The 17,858-nt window shown below is 42.1% G+C and overlaps 1 protein-coding gene across 6 annotated transcripts in view; it reads left to right on the plus strand.

Moving 5' to 3' along the window:
- The first annotated feature begins 461 nt into the window (after positions 1–461).
- Positions 462–17,858, plus strand: part of DCLK2 (doublecortin like kinase 2) — an 80,162-nt gene continuing 62,765 nt past the window's right edge. For 5 of the 6 annotated variants that reach the window (XR_004060665.1, XR_004060666.1, XM_030946900.1 and 2 more), the window contains exons 1-2: positions 977–1,391; positions 13,823–14,157. Coding sequence is in view for 4 of the 6 variants with exons in the window: in XM_030946900.1 (XP_030802760.1) it covers positions 977–1,391; positions 13,823–14,157 (750 nt within the window). In the remaining 2 variants the exon portion in view is untranslated. Of the gene's footprint in view, positions 1,392–13,822; positions 14,158–17,858 lie in introns of all 6 variants that reach the window. The other variant, XM_030946899.1, reaches the window with a different exon arrangement.

A 17,858-nucleotide genomic window follows, 5' to 3' on the forward strand; every position in this document is an offset into this window, starting at 1 on the left:
ACACCTACTCTCACTTTGAATCCATTATCCCACGTCCTATCTCTACATGCCCTTTAAAGCAGTTCCACCAACAAATGACAGGGATGCCCAGTTTTCTGTTCCCCGGGATGTATTTTGGGCTGAGGGCCGTACAGAAGGAGCATTTTTAGCGTTTTAACGCAATGACTGAGCCCCGTAAAGCCGGGAGAGGGCTGGAGGGCAGCTCCGCGGATGCGCCTGAGGGGCGGATGGCCCTTGGAGGACCACCAGAAGGGCAGCGCTACCCAACGGGAAAGCTGCGCCTCCAAATTCTCCTTTCCTACAAGAGCCCCTTTCCCTTCCCGCTCCCACCCTTCCCACGGCCGCTCCCGCCCCCGCGCCGGACGCGCTCCGAGCTGGCGCCGCCCCCGCTGCCGCCCGGCCCGGCCCGGCCCGGCAGGAGCCCCGCCCGCTCCGGCTCCGGCTCCGCTGCGCTCCACGGCCGGGCCGCCAGCGCCGCTGCCGCCGGATCCGCTGCGGCTGCTTCCCCGCCGGGAGCCGGAGGCTGCGCCGCTGCCCGCGCCGAGTGCCGGTGCTGCTGTCCTCGCTGCGGGAATAGGCGCTCCGGCCCCGCCGCCGCTGCCCGGCGGAGCCAGCGGGGAAGGGGCTGAGCAGGGACCCGCGCATTGTGCGAGCCCGCATGGGCACGGCGCGGGGGCGCGGCCGCGGGGCTCCTGCGAGCCTCTCGCCCGGCCCCCGGCATCGCCCGTAGCCGGGGGCGCCGCGCTCGGCCGTGAGGGATGCTTTTGTGCGCGGCCGCGGGCGCAGCAGCAGCGGGGAGCGGCGGGGCCGGGGCTGCGCTGGCCGGGCAGGTCGGGCGCCGCGCTCAGCCGCAGCCCTCCCGGCGAGAGCGGCCGGGCGCGATGCTCTTTTAGGCGGCCCGAGCCCTTGCGAGCGCGGCGGGCAGGCGTAGCAGCCCTCCCGTAGCGGAGCTGGGAGGGCGGGCAGGCGGCTCCCCATGGCGAGCAGCCGGAGCATCGAGCTGGAGCACTTCGAGGAGCGGGACAAGCGGCAGCAGCGCTCCGGGCCGCGGCGCGGAGGCTCCGGGTCCGGCGGCGGCGCGGGGCCGCGGGGCAATGGGCTGGTGCCCAGCCCGGCGCACAGCGCGCACTGCAGCCTCTACCGCACCCGCACCCTGCAGGCGCTCAGCTCCGAGAAGAAGGCGCGCAAAGCCCGCTTCTACCGCAACGGGGACAGGTACTTCAAGGGCTTGGTGTACGCCATCTCCCCCGACCGCTTCCGCTCCTTCGACGCCCTCCTGGTGGAGCTCACCCGCTCCCTGTCGGACAACGTGAACCTGCCCCAGGGGGTCCGCACCATCTACACCATCGATGGCAGCAAGAAGCTCACCAGCCTGGACGAGCTGGTGGAAGGTGAGGAGGGTGTCAAGGTCCGGCTGGGACCTGGTGGTGGGTTGTGGGCAGTCCCTGGGGTGAGCTTCCTTGTTCCTACCCGGATCAAAGCGGACAGGTCGCCTTGTGAAAACTGGCGGCCATAGAACCCGTGAGGGCAAGGGCAAGTAGCTTGGGTTGCCCGCTGGTGTGAGGGGCGGTGGGGCCTCCTTTTCCCGGTTGTGGACCATCCATTTCTCCCTCACCTTGAGCGCTGCCATCTGCATGCGCTGGGCTTGACTCCAGTGGTAGTTAAGCAGCAGGTGTTCTTTTCATCTGCAAGAACTGTGAAGTTCTTGGTTACCTTCCATTTGTAATAGAGGGAAATGCTGTAATTCTCCCAAGTGTCATTGCTGACTCACAGTGGCTTCAGCCTTCAGAGAAGGAGCCCTGGTGCTGTGAAAAAAGGGTATCTATATCCTACCATTTACTAAAACTAACAGGTGTAACACCCTAGTTCCAAATGTGATCAGAGTCCATATTAACAGAGGGAATTATCTACCTTGCCTGACTTTCAGAAGCATGTTATGGAATCAGATGTGTTTCAGAGTTGTTCCTAAGTAGCTTTTCATAATGGGACTTAGCTGCTGAGGTTATGTAGACCTTGCAAATCTGAACAGAGCAGTGCTTGACTGTCTCAAAATGGGACCAGAAATATTGTGTTGTGAATGACACAAATGCCCCTTGTTTGTGGCGCGTGATAATTATTGGAACGAGGAGCAGAATTCCCCAGTCTTTTCACCTGATGTCTTAAAATACAGTTTGAGCTCAGCATTGCCTGCTTCCCAAATGCACAGGTGCACACTGAGGGATTTGTAATGAATTTGCATTTGATGGTTGTTTTCAATACCTCAGCTATCACCACAGTCTTCCGCCCTGTGACACTGTGTGCCAGGTGTAGCTGATTTGCATTAATGAAGAACTGGGATTTTTGTAGGCCTTCCAATGCCTCCTGCTTCCTAGGCTTTCAGCTGCCTATCCTTTGAGCTTTGGTTTGGAAGCTTTCCTTTTCAAAGCAGTGCTGAATCACACCTGGATGAGAAAGGGAACCTGAAGACCTTTATCTAATCCACCAGTAAGGACACTGGGAGTTAGGGACCAGCAGCTTCACAACATGGAAGAGAGAGGGGGGACTGCAGAATTTGCTGTGCCAAATGGGTCTCCCTCAAAAAAGATGTGCATGGAAGGGCACTTCCTGATAGTACCATAGTGCTGAGGACTTGCAGCCTTAGAGTAGATCATGTTTTACATTGACAGCTGAAGAAGTATGAAGTGGTTGTCAAGTGAAATGCTGACCCTGTGGTGATAAAAGAAATGAAGTAAAAAAACTTCCATAATTTGGTGGTTAATTTAGAGACACCTTAAAAAAATATGATATGCTGAAGTGGTCACAGAAGTGAAAGGAGATGAAACTAGCAATAACATGGGGTGACTTTTGAAATGTTGCAGCAGGAATGATATTAGACTTTTATGGCTTAAAACAAAGAGAGAATTACTTGCTGGACAGCCATATATACTCTTACAACTAAAAATTAATAATTGAAAGCAAAGCTTACTATTTGTCTCTTCAAATACTCATTGAAACTGTAACCTTTGATGTGGCTCTTTACTGGAAGAATAAAGCAAAATAAATGTCACAGTCAAAATGCCAGTTCCATGCTTTCTCAATGAAATAAAAGGGGGAAAAAGGAATCCCAAGGACTTAGTCATCTATCCAATACAACTCTCAGGAATATTAAGAAAATCCTATAGCACCATAATTGGATTAGTATGTTCTCCAGTTAGTGTGCTAAAAACTTCACCAGTGTAAGACTAATCACACAGCGAAAGAAAAGTATGTAGAGGAAGGAAAGGACAGCAAACAAGTAGTGAATCTGTCATTCCTTGAAATTATTTGTTTTTTGCCAGGTGTTTTGTTCTTGAGGTGCTGGAAGATATTTGATTTGGGTTCATTTTCTTTATTTCTCATGGTTACAGCACAGCAAGCTTGAATTTCTGCTCTCGAGTAAATGCTCCAACATTGGTGTTGACCTAAAGCTTGAACTGCAGAAGCACCAGAAGTAGTTTGAGTGGTATTTTGCTGTATTTCGATATTTTCAGAAAGGAAAATAAAACTAAAATAAAGCGCTGTAGTGTGTGCCAGCCGCAGGCTGAGCACCAGACGGGCCATGGCTGCGTGATGCAATACCAAGCTCACTGGTCTCTTGGCACCTTCCCAGTGCTCCTGAACTGGGACATGGAGTCACAGCAGTTCAGGTTCAGTAGTGGCAGATCTCTGCAGTGAGCAGAAGGTGAGTGCTCAGCAAACCTTGCCAAGCCAGCAAGATCTGCATGAAACCTCCCTCAGCTCCAGCCTACGTGTGTGTAGCTCTTGGACAGTGACGTGTCCCAGTACAGGGCAAGCTCTTTAGGGCTTATTTGCTGTTTATCTATCTGGGATATAAAAGCTGGCAACATCAAATTCTGTATCACAACGAGCTGAGTCGCTGATAAATGTTTTTTTGGAGTTTGGCTGTATTTGGCAATCTGTTTTACTGCTTGTCATTTTAAGAGAAAAAGAGCTGGTGCATGGACATACTGAGGATATGAAATATTGCTGTTATGGGTTGAGCCAGTTAAAAATTGCACCAGATCATGTTTATTAGTCAAAAATAGAAGCTCCATTTTATGAAGCATATTGCTTTTCTTAACTGGATATGACAATCAAAAAAGCATGCTCTGCTGGACCAGCCTAAGGCAAATATAATTTATATTCTCAGCCCCTGTAGATTAGGAAACATTATGAGTTTGACAGTTTTCACTGTTTTCTTAAATTGGGAGGATTTTCATTGTCTGCTTCAGATCTGTTTGAGCAGGCAGATCCAGAGAGGAGGTGGGGGCTGGGACTGTTATGCTTTCTTGTGGTGTTCTTTCTTCCAGCTTTACTCTCAGACATAACACTACTTTTTACTTTAGAATACAACATTCCACGTGTAATTTTATACTTGCCCTTCAATATAAAATATTAAAAATTAGATTATTTTTTATTTTCTACCAGAGTTAGCTATTTAAGTGTTTGTCTATTTCCTTCAGTTTCCCTTAAAAATATAGGCTTCCTAAAACATGATACGATGGTAATAGAACTGTGCAGCTCTTTAGTCCTGAGCTGTGTTTTGTGTGGATGTTGGTTGTGCTCTGTCTCTTTGTTTTCATTGCCTTGTTAATGAAGGTCGTGGAGAATCCTGACTGTACAGGTCTGCTGCAAAGCTGGGAGTTTTTGTTGGATTTTGGGAGATGAAAGCAAGTGTAGACTTTATTCCTGGAAAGAGAAGTTCTGTTTGTTTTACATCTAATGGGAATCCTTCTAGTTCCCTAGAAAAATGGCTGAGAGTCTTTGTTCGTTCAACAACAATGCTTAATTAATACAGTCCTTTATAAAATGTCAGGAGTTTTGTCTGCCTGGCTGTGCACACAATCAACAGGCATCTGTAGGGAAGTCCTTGGGCAGGAGGTGGGAAGGTTTGGGGCAGGGCACTCCTTATGCATGGCCAGGACACGAAGCACAGGGCAATATCTAATTTACAGAGCTCTGCCTCACTAACACAGAGTAAGAGAATGTGTTTTGAAATGAGATGTTGAACAATCCAAGTTTTTTCTGCCTTAGACCATAGTTGTTACTGCATATTACATTTTAATCCTGCATAAAGTACCTGTGATTTTGGTTGATGTGCACTGTTGTATGAGGTCAAGAATATCTTTTATCTTGTCAGGGCAAGCAGATGGCAACACCAAGTAGGCAGTTTGGATTTTTGCGCATTTCAAAAGGTATGATTACCCTCCTGTGCTAGAGCCAGAAGCTGTAGCACTGTAAAAAACAAGAGGCAAATGTACTAAGTTGAACAAAGAAGGGTAAAAAAGGAAGATGAAAGAGGGATTAAAAGACACTGAGAGCATATTCTTCCAAATACATGTTCAAATCACTGTAGTGACACAGTTCTGGAGCGATGGGGTGTGGATGTGAAATGCACAAGTAATTCTTAGTTAACTTCCATCCAAGTAAAATAAAATAGTTCCATCACCATCTATCTCCTAGTTTCATGGATGGGGAAGTTCTAGTTTACCTGAAAAGGGTTTTTTCGTTTCTGTGAAAAAGGCACATGGTGTCAGGTGTGTTTGATACCAGGTGGCATTGACTGTCTTCTGAGAGCTTTTACCCTGCCTGAGCAGGGGTTGAACTTCCAGAGGTCTCTTCCAATCGCAGCTGTTCTGTGAAAGCCTGTAGGAAGCTGTAATCTACACATCTTAATGTCTAAATCAAATCAAAAGAGAACTAATAGCAGTTAGTCATCTGCTAAAATCCTGGTTGTCATCCCAGGTTTTAAAAACTGCATGGGGAATTCTGAGTGCTGTAGATGAGGAAAGATCATGACTTATACAGGGTTATTAAAGGTGATATGAAAGTGAATTGTATGAAACTGATGAGGAGGGAAGTTGCTCAAAGTAAGGAAGGAAAAAGAAATTGAAAACCCAATCCCTCATAAAAGGGGTTATTTTATTTTTAGATCAGTCATATATGCTGTAAATATGCTGTCCCGGAAATCTGCTTAGCTTTGTGTTACAGAACACGGAAAGGGTACTCTGCTGTGTTTCCTAAAGTTAGAAAGAAGGTCAGTAGCCTTAATAACTACCTTGCTGTGCTAAATAAGCAGCTTTTGGCAGCTTTGAAGCTAAGGAGTTGCGCCCAAAGAAGCCGAGGAACATAAGGTGAATAGGTGAAATCTATGTAGATACCTGCCCTCTCCTATGGGATTCACAGGGGAACACATGCCTCAAAAATATGGAAACTGTTTTCCTTCCCTAGGGATGTTTTTACCTATCAGCTGTATCATTCTCTGTTGGAATGCCATTTAAAAAGTGATCCTTTATGTGACTTTCAGGAGACAGTGCTTATTACCCTTGCAAAAAACAAGCCAGAAAATCTTATTCAGATACTTTTGTTTCGAATATCCCTACTGAGGATTTTTGAGTGTTGCACACTTAATTCCTTTTGTTGCTTACAATATGTGACTTATCCACAGTCAGTTTCTTACCTTATGCTAGGGAAAAGTAAATATCTGTAAATATTTCTTTAGAAGTTTCTATTTGTTAAGGACAAAAAGTCTGAATATTTCTAGGCTATTTGTCAAATGCTTAGCAGTGAGGTTTGGCTCACAAAACTTGTGCTGTGATGAACCTCAAATGGTCAGACAGCTATGTTCCCTCAAAACTGCACATATCACACTTGTGATGCAAAAGGGCAGGATGCATCCTACATTTTTAATTAGTACCTAATATTGCATGGCTGAATTTAGAATAGTTCATGTAGAGCTATAAAATAATCAGAGTTGAAAGGGACTTTTGAGATCATCCAGTCCAACCATCCACCCAGCACTGCCAGTGTAACCCCTATATCATCAGATCCAAATGCCCTTAAACATCTGCAGGATGGTGACTGCCCCACCTGCCTGAGGAACCTATTCCAATGCCTGATCACCCTAATAGTGAAAAGATTTTTTTCTAATATCTCATCTGAATTTCGCCTGTCTCAGCTTCAGGCCATTTCCTCTATTCCTCTTACTGCGGGCATGGCAGAAGAGACTGACCCCACCTCCATCCAACCTTCTTTCAGGGAGTTGTAGACAGCCATGAGGCCTGAGCCTGCTCTTCTCCTGACCAAACAAATCCAGCTCCCTCAGCCATTCCCCATAAGACATGTTTTACAGACCCTTCATGAGCCTTGTTTCTCTTCTCTGGACACACTGCAGCTCCTCAATGTCCTTTTTAAGGTGAGAGGCCCAGAACTGGACACAGCACTCGAGGTGTGGCCTCACCAGTGCCCAGTACAGGGGAACAACCACTTCTCTGTCCTGCTGGCTGATCCAGGCCAGGCTGCCATCAGCCCTCTTGGCCACATGGGCACACTGGCTCAGGTTCAGCTGCTGTCAGCCAGCACCCCAGGTGTCCCTTTCTGTCCCAAGCCATTCCTCACCCAGCCTGTATCACTGCATGGCTCAGGTGCAGAACCTGACACTTCACCTTCTTGAGCTTCCTGCAGCTGTGTCCTCAGCCCACTGATGGAGTCTGTCCAGGTCTCCAGCACAGCCTTCCATCCCCTGAGCACATCAGCTCAGTGTCTTCTGCACGATTACTGAGGGTGCACTTGATCCCCGTGTGCAGATCATCCACAAAGATGTTAAACAGGACCAGCCCAAGGTGGAGCCCTGGGGAACACCACTAGTGACCAACTGCCAAATGGATTTATCTCCATTCACCACAGCACTCTGGGCCCAGCCATCCAGCCAGATTTTTACCCATTGAAGAGTCCACCCACCCAAGCTGCAAGCACTCAGTTTTTCTAGGAGGATGCTGTGGCAGATGGTGTCAAACACTTTACTGAAGTCTAGATAGACCCCGGATAGACACATCCACAGCCTTCCCTTCATCTTCTAAGTGAACACACTATTCTCCTTAATCCATACATTTTTATCTTGAAAGATGAGCTAGGCATGTTCCTGAGGATTGGTGTTCAAGAAATAGATGGCAAATAAAAAACTTTATGGATGAGTTTCTAAGAAAGCAAACCAGTATTTAGGCAGCTGATGACCTATGGCTATTTGCCAGTCAGACTGACCAGTGTAGTCTTGTTTTCTCTTTTTCCATTTTCTGTGTTTATCATCTGTATTTTCCTCATCTGAGGGAATGGCAAGTGTTGTGTTTAGACTGTTGTGTTGGTTGTCTGAAGCTGGAATCCCTTTACATTGCTCTTAAACCACTCACAGCAGCTTGTTTCAGGGGTAGTGCATCTGGTTATTAATTCAGTGCAGCTAAATTATTGAGGCAGGTAATGTTTCCTTGTCAATAGGCACTGTTCTATGTCTTCTAGCCGATTTTCTACTGTTAATAAGACTTGCAAAATCAGAAGTAGACTTATGCCATTTGCTGATTATATTGTGACCCAAAATATCAGGAGATGTTCCTCTTTTTAAGCAAGCATATGCCAAAATTGAGGAGTTTTTGATGGTAGCAAGATTTCTTCATGGAAGAGCTGGCACTTCTAGCTTGCTCTGGGTGCTGTCCTGAATCATGGGATGGATTGTACATACACTCTGTTGAAATTATGCTGTGAACTTATAAGGAGGTTTCATTCTTCTGCCGAAACTGCTCTGCAGCCTGGTTGAGCTTTCTGCTGTGGAATAGTTTGGCTGGGCTCGAGTCCCAGATGTCACCTACGTCTGCAAATGTTGCATTTTTTTCTGCATCTAAAGGAAAAAAAGAAAACATTGCTAAATAGATCTTCCTGCTTCATTACTCTTTATTGTGCTTCTTTACCTGCAAATCTCAGTGTAATATTAGAGACTAAACTCATGCTCTGGTCTGAAACCTGGGGAGCTGATTCATGGTAATGCCAATGTTGTGAGCTAGAGACATGGTATTTACTTTCCATAATGTAATTGCTATTACTCTGTGCTAATTGAAGCTAGTATGCTTTAGCTTTAAAGTCTTTCAAGAGTATAAATGGAAAGTGGACCTTCAAACCATAAAATTGACCATATTGAAGTCAGCAGTGTAAATATTTGAATTATTGTTTATGCCTGGTTTTGGAGATGTGTCAGCTTTCTTGGGCTGGTTAGATGTAAAAATGCAAAAAGAAAAAAGCTACAGCCTGATCAAAATGCTGCTAAAGTCTCATAAAGTATTTCCTTTTTATTTGGGATGATATGCATTTAGGTTATTCACATGGAAAATTTCATTCAAGACAGTCAGTGAAACTGACTGTCAAATTTATTTATGTTTGTGATTTTTAACTATAAAGGTATCTGTTAGTTTCGACAACATTTGAAAACAATTTTATTGGGTCAACTTTTCGAGACTCCCTCAAAAATCAAGTATTGTGTGTTATATTTTACATATATTAGTTTTCTGAAAGATTGTGGAGATTATCAGAAGTGTGTACTTATACATGAATTGATCCCAAGCAGATTTAAAATCAGGTCATATATGAAAGCTCTGAGCAAATGTGGTATATATATATATGGTATGTATATTTTCAGGTTCTTACCTACAAGAAATTAATGTAAAAAGCAGATAATACTTCTACAAATGACATGATATTTCTTCCAAATTGACATACATAAGGGCATTTTTTACTTTGGAGGATAACTACAATAATTTAAACAATAGCACACTTTTATTAATGCTTGCTTGTCAAGGGATGGTATTTTCTCAGGTGTGCTTTTTAAACACGCCATTCTGTAGGAAACTTTCCTGGAATTAACTTTATAGGTGTGATTTAAGTAACCCCTGACATTTTTTTCCTTACATATTTTCATCTGGTAAGCAGTGAATTGTATACCCCTGTCAAACAAATAAATGTTTAACTCATTCCTAGAAAACCATTCTTTATCCAGAGAGAAGCAATTGGCTTCCCAATGATACTGCTTCTTGGGTTTTTTGTATTTTGCAAGTTTTTAAATAGAACTTAGAAACTGTGGGTGAAGTCCTGGCTGTGGTAAAATAATTAGAGATTAAAGTAATAATTTCAAAACTTTATCCTTTAAGTCATGAAACAAGAAAATCACTCAGTGAATGTGTTTTCTCACTTGCAGCCCTTGCTCTAGTCTTGCCATATGTGCCTGCCTTGCAGGTGTAGTAGTAAAATCTGTTTTCCATGCAAAACTTGTGTTACTTAACTTTATTTATATGTCTGGTATATAAAAGCAGGCATGGACTTTAAAGCACTTACTAAACAATCTGTAATATACTATATTCTCAAGTAATTAGACTTTCCAGTATCTGCTAACTATAGGAAATTTTCAATTCATTTTGGCAGATTTTATCCTTTTTTTTTTAAGGTATAATAGTTTGTGCTTCAACTTCAGGCTTGGCTAAATGCAGCTGAAACAAATAAATTGAAATTCTTTCTTTTAAGTTATTACATTGTTTGAACTTGAAAGCACTTCCTGACATTTGTTACTGTGGTCTCTGCTTAAAGGTAAAGAAGTTACAAGAAGAAATCTGCATCACAACACTCTGAGATAATCAAGCAATTGTTTTATTTGTGCATCAAGCAAGTGAAGTAGTAGGAGACATAAAGTTTTACACTGCTATTTTAAAGAAATATAGATCCTTTTAGGTTAATATTGACTGAAAATTTTGTAGAAGTACAATTTCTGCTGCCCTATAGGGTACTGTAGTACAGCTGTGACAGATAATGGATCACATTCCATGATAGTACAAAGAAGATGCTCTATTTATGATTATGAGTCTGTAAAAGACAAAGCCAGCCTGCCTGTTGTAACTTTGCTATGATAAATCCTTAGGCAAAGGGACCTTTTGTCCTCTACCTTTACTTCATGTAAAGCAATTAATTCACTTCAAGTTTGAGACTGTTTCTGAGTAGCTTTAATTTTTATTTATTTTTTTAAAAACTTTGTTAATTTAAATTTCAGCCGAGATTTAACTTTGAATTATCTTGATTTTTGTGCATTTGTTGGGGTTTTTTTTGTTTGTTTGTTTGTTTGTTTGTTAGTTTTTAATGGTCTAGGAAGTACATTGGTTTTGAGTCAGAAAGGATAATTTTGAGCATTCTCAGTGATGGTGAATTTTGAGGTACTTTGTAGAATTTATTTAAAGCTCTTTTGCACAAAGCTGGACAGACTGTCCCCAGAGCTTTGGCTGGGATAGAGTTAATTTTCTTCATGGTAGCTGGTGTGGGCTATGTTTTATATTTGTTTTTGAAACAGTGTTGATAACAGGGGCATGTTTTTGTTCCTGCTGAGCAGGGCTTGCACAGAGCCAAGGCCTTTTTGGCTTCTCACACCAGTGAGAGGGCCGGGGAAAATGACACTGGGAGGTGACACAGCTGGGGCAGCTGACCCCAACTGGCCCAAGTGATATTCCAGACCATATGACATCATCCTCAGCTTATAAATCTGGGGGAAGAAGGAAGAAGAGGAGGAAAGTTCAGAGTTTAAGCATGTGGCTTCCCAAGCCACCGTTACCATGATGGAGCCTGGCTTTCCTGGAGGAGGCTGAACACCTACCTGTCCTTGAGAAGTGGTGAATGAATTCCTTGTTTATCTTGGCTTGCCCCTGTGGCTTCTGCTTCCCTATTAAACTGTCTCTATCTCAATCCATGAGTTTTATTTTACACTTCTGATTTTGCCTCTTCTGTCCTCCTGAGTGTGACTGCTGCCAGCTTCTTGAGGTGCCTCTCCTTTGGCAGCACTGAGTTTGGAGACAGACTTACTGGCAACTGTCCAGACAGCAAGCATAGTTCTTTGAATCTAGTGTTGGAGGCTGTGCAGGGGGAAACCTTTGCTTTCTATTGTAGCTGAGCTGCTGCCACAAACTTGAATATCTCGGGATGTTTTGCAATAACAGCATAGATGACGAAAACAACTGTTGGAAGAGAACAGTGCACATCTTTAAAATCATAGGATCTCTTAGATTGAAAGGGACTTTCTGAAGTCATCTCATCCAATATCTTCCTCAGGTTTGATAAAACCAGATTTTTTGGAGATTTCTTACAATTTAGCATGTAGTTGTGGGGCAGCATAAGCTTCTAGACACGACAGTCCTTACAAAGCTGTCTGGAGTTTGGGGTTCTTTTTCTCCTACCTGTAAGTTGGTGCTAGTGTGCAGCATGCAGCCTTTTGTCAAGGAGTTTGTGTGCTGAAAACACCTCCTTTCTCTTAGCTAATTTTTGGGGGGAAGGAGGAGTAGTCTAGTTTTGTCTGCATCAGTTTATTTTTTGCATTACTTGATCTGTGAATATGAGGAGGAGCAATGGGGATGAGTGAAGAGGAAAAGTACAGGCAAGGCAGTGGCATCCACAGAACTTCACCCCAGTTTCCTAGTACCTGAGTGGAATACAGTCCCAGTGATGTTTGTGGAGGCAGAACTGGCTGCCAGAATTTCCCAAACAAAATCATTGTTAACTTGGCTTAAGTATAATCTGTGTTCTTTCAAATACAGCAAGTAGACTTTCAAGAAGGTCTAAATACAAGATAAATTACAAAGCAGTGTAATTAGTATTGGAAAAGAAACAAGAAAATGTTTCAGGTCACGGTAATTCTTCAGGGCTTTGAAAGTAGTTTAGTATCTTGCTTTTAGAATAAGCTCTGCAACTTCTAAGATAAATCAGCTCTCCAAACTGGAGTTCAGAATGCAAAAGTGTTGTTTAGAAGTTTTCTAGTATGTATCTAAATGTAGACATACATTTTGTAACTCTTACAAATCTGTCCCCTAGATGTGTGTTTACTCTTTGCTCCTCTTGCTGTGCATGCTAGAAGTGAATTTGGTTTCTTCCACCAGTGACTCTGTGTGTAGCTTTAATTTTACAACAGGTTAAGCTTTTAAAGATATAGGTAGCTCTGCTGTCTAGAGCAATGGTGTATTCTGTCAGTTTTGAATGCTTTACCATTTATGCTTCTGACAATACTTTGCCTTTTCAAGAATGTCTTGGGATGTCATTTGTGACACCCCAAGGATGTGGGTTACACAAATAACGCAGAGTTAGAGATGTCCTTGTCATGGATTACATCTTGCATATCGCTGTCAGGTGTCATAAGCTGCAAGTAGTCCTCCTCTTTTTTTTCCTTAAAACAAAGAAAGGAACAAAAAAGCCCCAACCAAAACAAACAAACCACCAAAACCCAATAAAACAAAACCCTCCCGAAAAAAACCCCACAAAAACAAAAAAGAACAACAAAAACCCAAACCAAAACCATAAAAACCCTCCAAACCAGCTTTGAGTTAGGAAATAAATTAAAAATGGGGAAGTGTAGATGTATTGTTGTATTGTTATCCTCCCATACTCTCAAATACTCATTTGTGGTCTCAGGAGGTGTTCATTGGTCTAAGAAATATCAAAGTGGATGCATTTCAAATATGTGTTCTTGGTAGAAAGGCAGTAACTCCTGGTAGATTAAAGTGCCTTTCAGGGTAAGGGTCTTGAGGTGCTTAAATTTATTCTGTTAAAACTTGCTGTTGTAAAATAAGCACAGACATAGGTATACATATCTTGAAGTACCTGGTTGAAGGGATATCTAGGGGAGGACCTAGATATCTACTGTAGGAGAAAGCTCTTAATATCATGTGTTGAGCTCAAGTAATTTAAGGACTTGCAAAATTACTCAATACAAAAGACATGTGAAATATCCTTAACCTCCTCATTAGCCACTATTTTTTATACCAGGGGTCTTTTGAAACCTGTTGAAAGCACTCTGTGGGAGTGTTGTTTGGATGGAAAGCTCTGATAATTTACAGTCCTCCTTGTCAAAATACAGGAAAATCACTCCTGAAATAAATGTCTTTTTTGTTTTTTCTAGTTTTTAAGTTGACGAAGTAGCTGCAAACCCCCTTAAACTGTGAACATGTCCTCTTCTTTTCAGGTGAGAGCTATGTGTGTGCATCCAATGAACCGTATCGCAAAGTTGATTACACCAAGAACGTCAACCCGAACTGGTGCGTGAACATAAGGACTGGCTCCAGCCGGTCCTTGACGTCTTTGACATCCACGAGGAGCGAAGTGAAGGAGAGTAAAGATTTCATTAAACCCAAACTGGTGACTGTTATTAGGAGTGGGGTAAAGCCGCGGAAAGCTGTGAGAATTCTGCTGAATAAGAAGACTGCTCACTCCTTTGAACAGGTCTTGAATGACATCACCGAAGCCATTAAGTTAGACTCGGGTGTAGTCAAGAGACTTTGTACACTGGATGGGAAGCAGGTAGGAGAATAAACTGCTGTGGCCATCTAATAATCTGAGATGCTCAGTTTTCATAAGTTCAGTTCTTGTTACTGTGTATGCTTTAATCTGCTTCTGAATAATGACAGTTTAAAAAATCAACTTTTAAAAGCTTTATTAAAATATTAATACACGCAACAAAATTAGAATTGTATATAGTGTAAAATAAGTGGATCTTTACATTCAAGTAAAAGAAATTATTTTTATGCCAGCATTTTTGCATTGCTCAAAAAAGCGACTGTTTATTGAGTAATACAGTTTATTTGAAACATTTGAACTTAAGATATCTATGTGTTTTCAAACTACCACATAGTGACTGAGTGGTATAAGAAAAGTATCAGTGTCTCCTTCCGTTGCACTTCCACAGATTGCTGTTTCCAGAGGTAGTAACTGACATGAGCCGAGGTCAAGAATTGTATCTAAAATGAATCATTCTGGGAGGGTGGTCATATCTTTGCAACTTGCTTTATTTGCTTTTAGTTTTATCTCTACTAAAACAAAGCTAGGGTTAATGATGTTGTAGGTGTGTATTCTTGCACAGAAATACAAAGGGTGGCCCACAGCCTGTTCTGCTGCACCAGTTTAAAGTGTCAGAAACACACTTGGTGTTGATCAGTCACATTAATGACTCAGCCCTTCATAGAGCAGGACTTTGATACCCGATACTTTTATTTGACACTGCTGTGGAACTCTGACAGAATTGTGACTTCAGTAATACAGCAACACAGGCACAGAGTAGATCACATTGGTATCAGGTACCCAGACTCTTGTATTGTTGACTAAACATTGATATCCTTGCTCATTCAGCAGGTATTTATATACACCTGCATACCTATACATCTGCATGAAGTAGTTGTAAAAGTTTCAGTTGTGTTCAGAGATGTGGGCGTTTTTATTTTCACTATTTTTATAATGTTTAATGCCAAAAACCCTTTTTTTTTGTGGTGCAAGCTTCTAGCAAATGTATCGCAGAGCAAGTGCACTTAGATTGCCTCAGTATGAGCTCTGTCTCTGGTTATGTTCTGTGTGCTTGGATACACTTCTTGTAGGGAAATATGTGAAAAGAACAAGTTCTGTGTTTTGATGAAAATGTAGCAAGGCAAAGGCTTCACTGAAACTCTTGATTTTCAGTGTTTGGTGGCAGCAAAATGACGTGCTCCTTAGTTCTTCTAATAGGCTTGATTTTAAATTAGATTTGTTAATGCTGCTTCTTAATAGAGAATCCTTCCTCGGAACATCCAAACAGTGTTTGTCATGTTTAATTTAATTCATAATAAAATAGCATAATAAAATATTTATTATGCAGTAATGAGTCTCTTTAGCCCATGAAGTGTTCTGACACTGTCTCAGGATTTTGGTCCTCTCAAGCAAGTAGGGAGTCAGTAAGGGAAACTGCAAGAGCCAGGATTGTCAGTTCACGTTCACCTCTTCTTGCATTGTCAAAACAGCAGAAACCCACTCATCTGCACTGATATGGAAGATGCAATAGTGCATCAGGGATCAATAAAAGTAGTTAACATTAAATATCATATACATTGCTTGCATGTTGCCATGTTGCCATCACCCATGATGGATGATGCCTGTCTTCAGTGTATGGTGAGATGACCAATTATTGGTAATGTTCCAAAATAGGTTGTTTTTTTGGGTTTTTTTTTATTTTTTTGCTGCAAGACCTCCTCCTCCCCTTCTGTGGTAAAGGCAGTCAGTGAACTTGGACTGCAGCTGTAGAGTGTTCTCAGGCAGGATTGAGAAATCCCTAATTCTGACTGTGAGCAGTCTGCAGAGTTGCTGCATGCAGCTGCCTCTCTGTGTAAACTGTTCCAGCAGCAGCAGCAGCAGTGTGTAAATGTGGAGACCTCCCTTCCATTAGGAAGACAGGCCTTGTGCTTTCCCACAGGCTTTGGGAAGGAGCCTTTGTTGCACAACCACAGTGTAACTGTGTTTTAAGAGCTTGTGAGATCGAGTGCCCCGAAGACCTATCACTTCAAACACCCTGACAAAAAAAACCAAAAAAGCCTTCTACTACTTACCTAGGAGGATGGAGAGTTGTTGTTTTGTTTTATTTTTTGTTTATTTCTCTTTCCCCAAAGTGGAGGGCTGACCCCAGTTTGAGGCAGTAGGGTTTTTTTAATTTGTTTGTTCACTGCCGGTATATGTAGAGGTTGGTGCCGAAGGGCTTTTTGGGGTTTGGCACATGAAGAGTTGCTTTGCTGCCAACGACCAATTGGTGGAAATTTCTGAGCCTATTTTCTCTAATGTAGTAATTGCTTATTCTTCTAAATCTGCTAGGGAGGCAGATCTTTTATGTTTGTTGTGGTGTTGGCACAGCTTGAAAGGCAACCATTAAAAAAAAGGCATTTTGTAAATGGCTATGTTCCTATAAATGTAGTCCTTGTGTTTCTCATGGTTCTAATTTTTTTTCCTTGCTCCTTCATATTTTTATCTCTGTGGAAATACTTTTATTTTCCTGAGTGAATAGGCTTAGGTTGTATTTTCTGTTTAATATTAAAATGGGGGTGAAATTCAGATGATTAAGACATGCATATATAAAACTTGTGTCCTTTGATTAGGGAATGCATTGTTCTGTTAACTTGTGGTGTGATTTTTTTTATTCCAGTAGAAACACTTAATGTGTAGGAAGAAATGGTGATTAACCCAGTGATTTTCTGACCAGTAGAAGAGAAAGGATGTTTTCAAAAGAGTTTTTATTTACTCTCCTGACTTCATTAATCTTGTTGCAAAATCTTGATGATGATAATAGTAAAACAGAGAATAACACCTGAGTTGGGTATTTTCCTTGATTATTCTGTGTGAAAACAGACAAGTATCTGGTTTTTAATTGTAAGATTTTATAATGTTGCAAGGTTTCCTTTTATCTTCAGTTTCAAAATGAATGCTGTAACTTAACATATTAGTGCTTTTTAGCCTGAAGTACAGATCTATTTTTGAACTATTTTGATGCTGGCCTTAATTCTAGCTTTTAAGCTATTGAGCAACCAATTTTTTTAACCTCCCAAAATTGTTGAGAAGATTTTTAAGTGAGTAAAATATTTCTGTACAAGTAACTAGGCTTTAACTTTGCAGTGGAGGCTTCTGCTGTTCCAGTCTTTGTGCTTCTGACATTGAGGTTTGCCTAATATATTTGCTTGACCAAAGTGTTTTCCTTACTTGGCTGCATTTTCCTGGAATCTGTCACTATCCTACTGTGAAGCAAGGACAGTCAGACTGAAACTTCTCCAGTTGGGAAGTTAACCCTTTGTTATCTCTGAAGAGAATGGAGGGTTTCTTTCTTACTAAAAAAGCTTTGAGCTTCAGTAATTGTGAAGTGTGGGGTGGGGACTGTGTGGTAAGTTGGGGGGAGAGATTCCCTGTGAGAAGCTCACAAAAAACCTTACACAGCTCTGAAGCTTGTGTTATTTGACTCACAAAAGAAAACTAAATCTTCACACTTTTTAAACCTGCAGTGTGTTGCAGTTTCATGGATTAATGTCCATAACAGGATTGAAAAGGTGGATGAAAAATGTTTTCTATACTCTGTTGTCAAAACAGTGAGAATGCAACAAAAATTAGCCTTATTTTGAAAGTCTTTTTTGAGGGGTATATTGGGGGCTATCTCTGGAACTAAAAGTTCTCCAATTTTCAGTTAATGAATTTTTTTTTAGAAAGTACTCCTTAAAAGTAAA

The sequence above is a fragment of the Camarhynchus parvulus genome, chromosome 4, assembly GCF_901933205.1.
Source record: "Camarhynchus parvulus chromosome 4, STF_HiC, whole genome shotgun sequence".
NCBI lineage: Eukaryota > Metazoa > Chordata > Aves > Passeriformes > Thraupidae > Camarhynchus > Camarhynchus parvulus.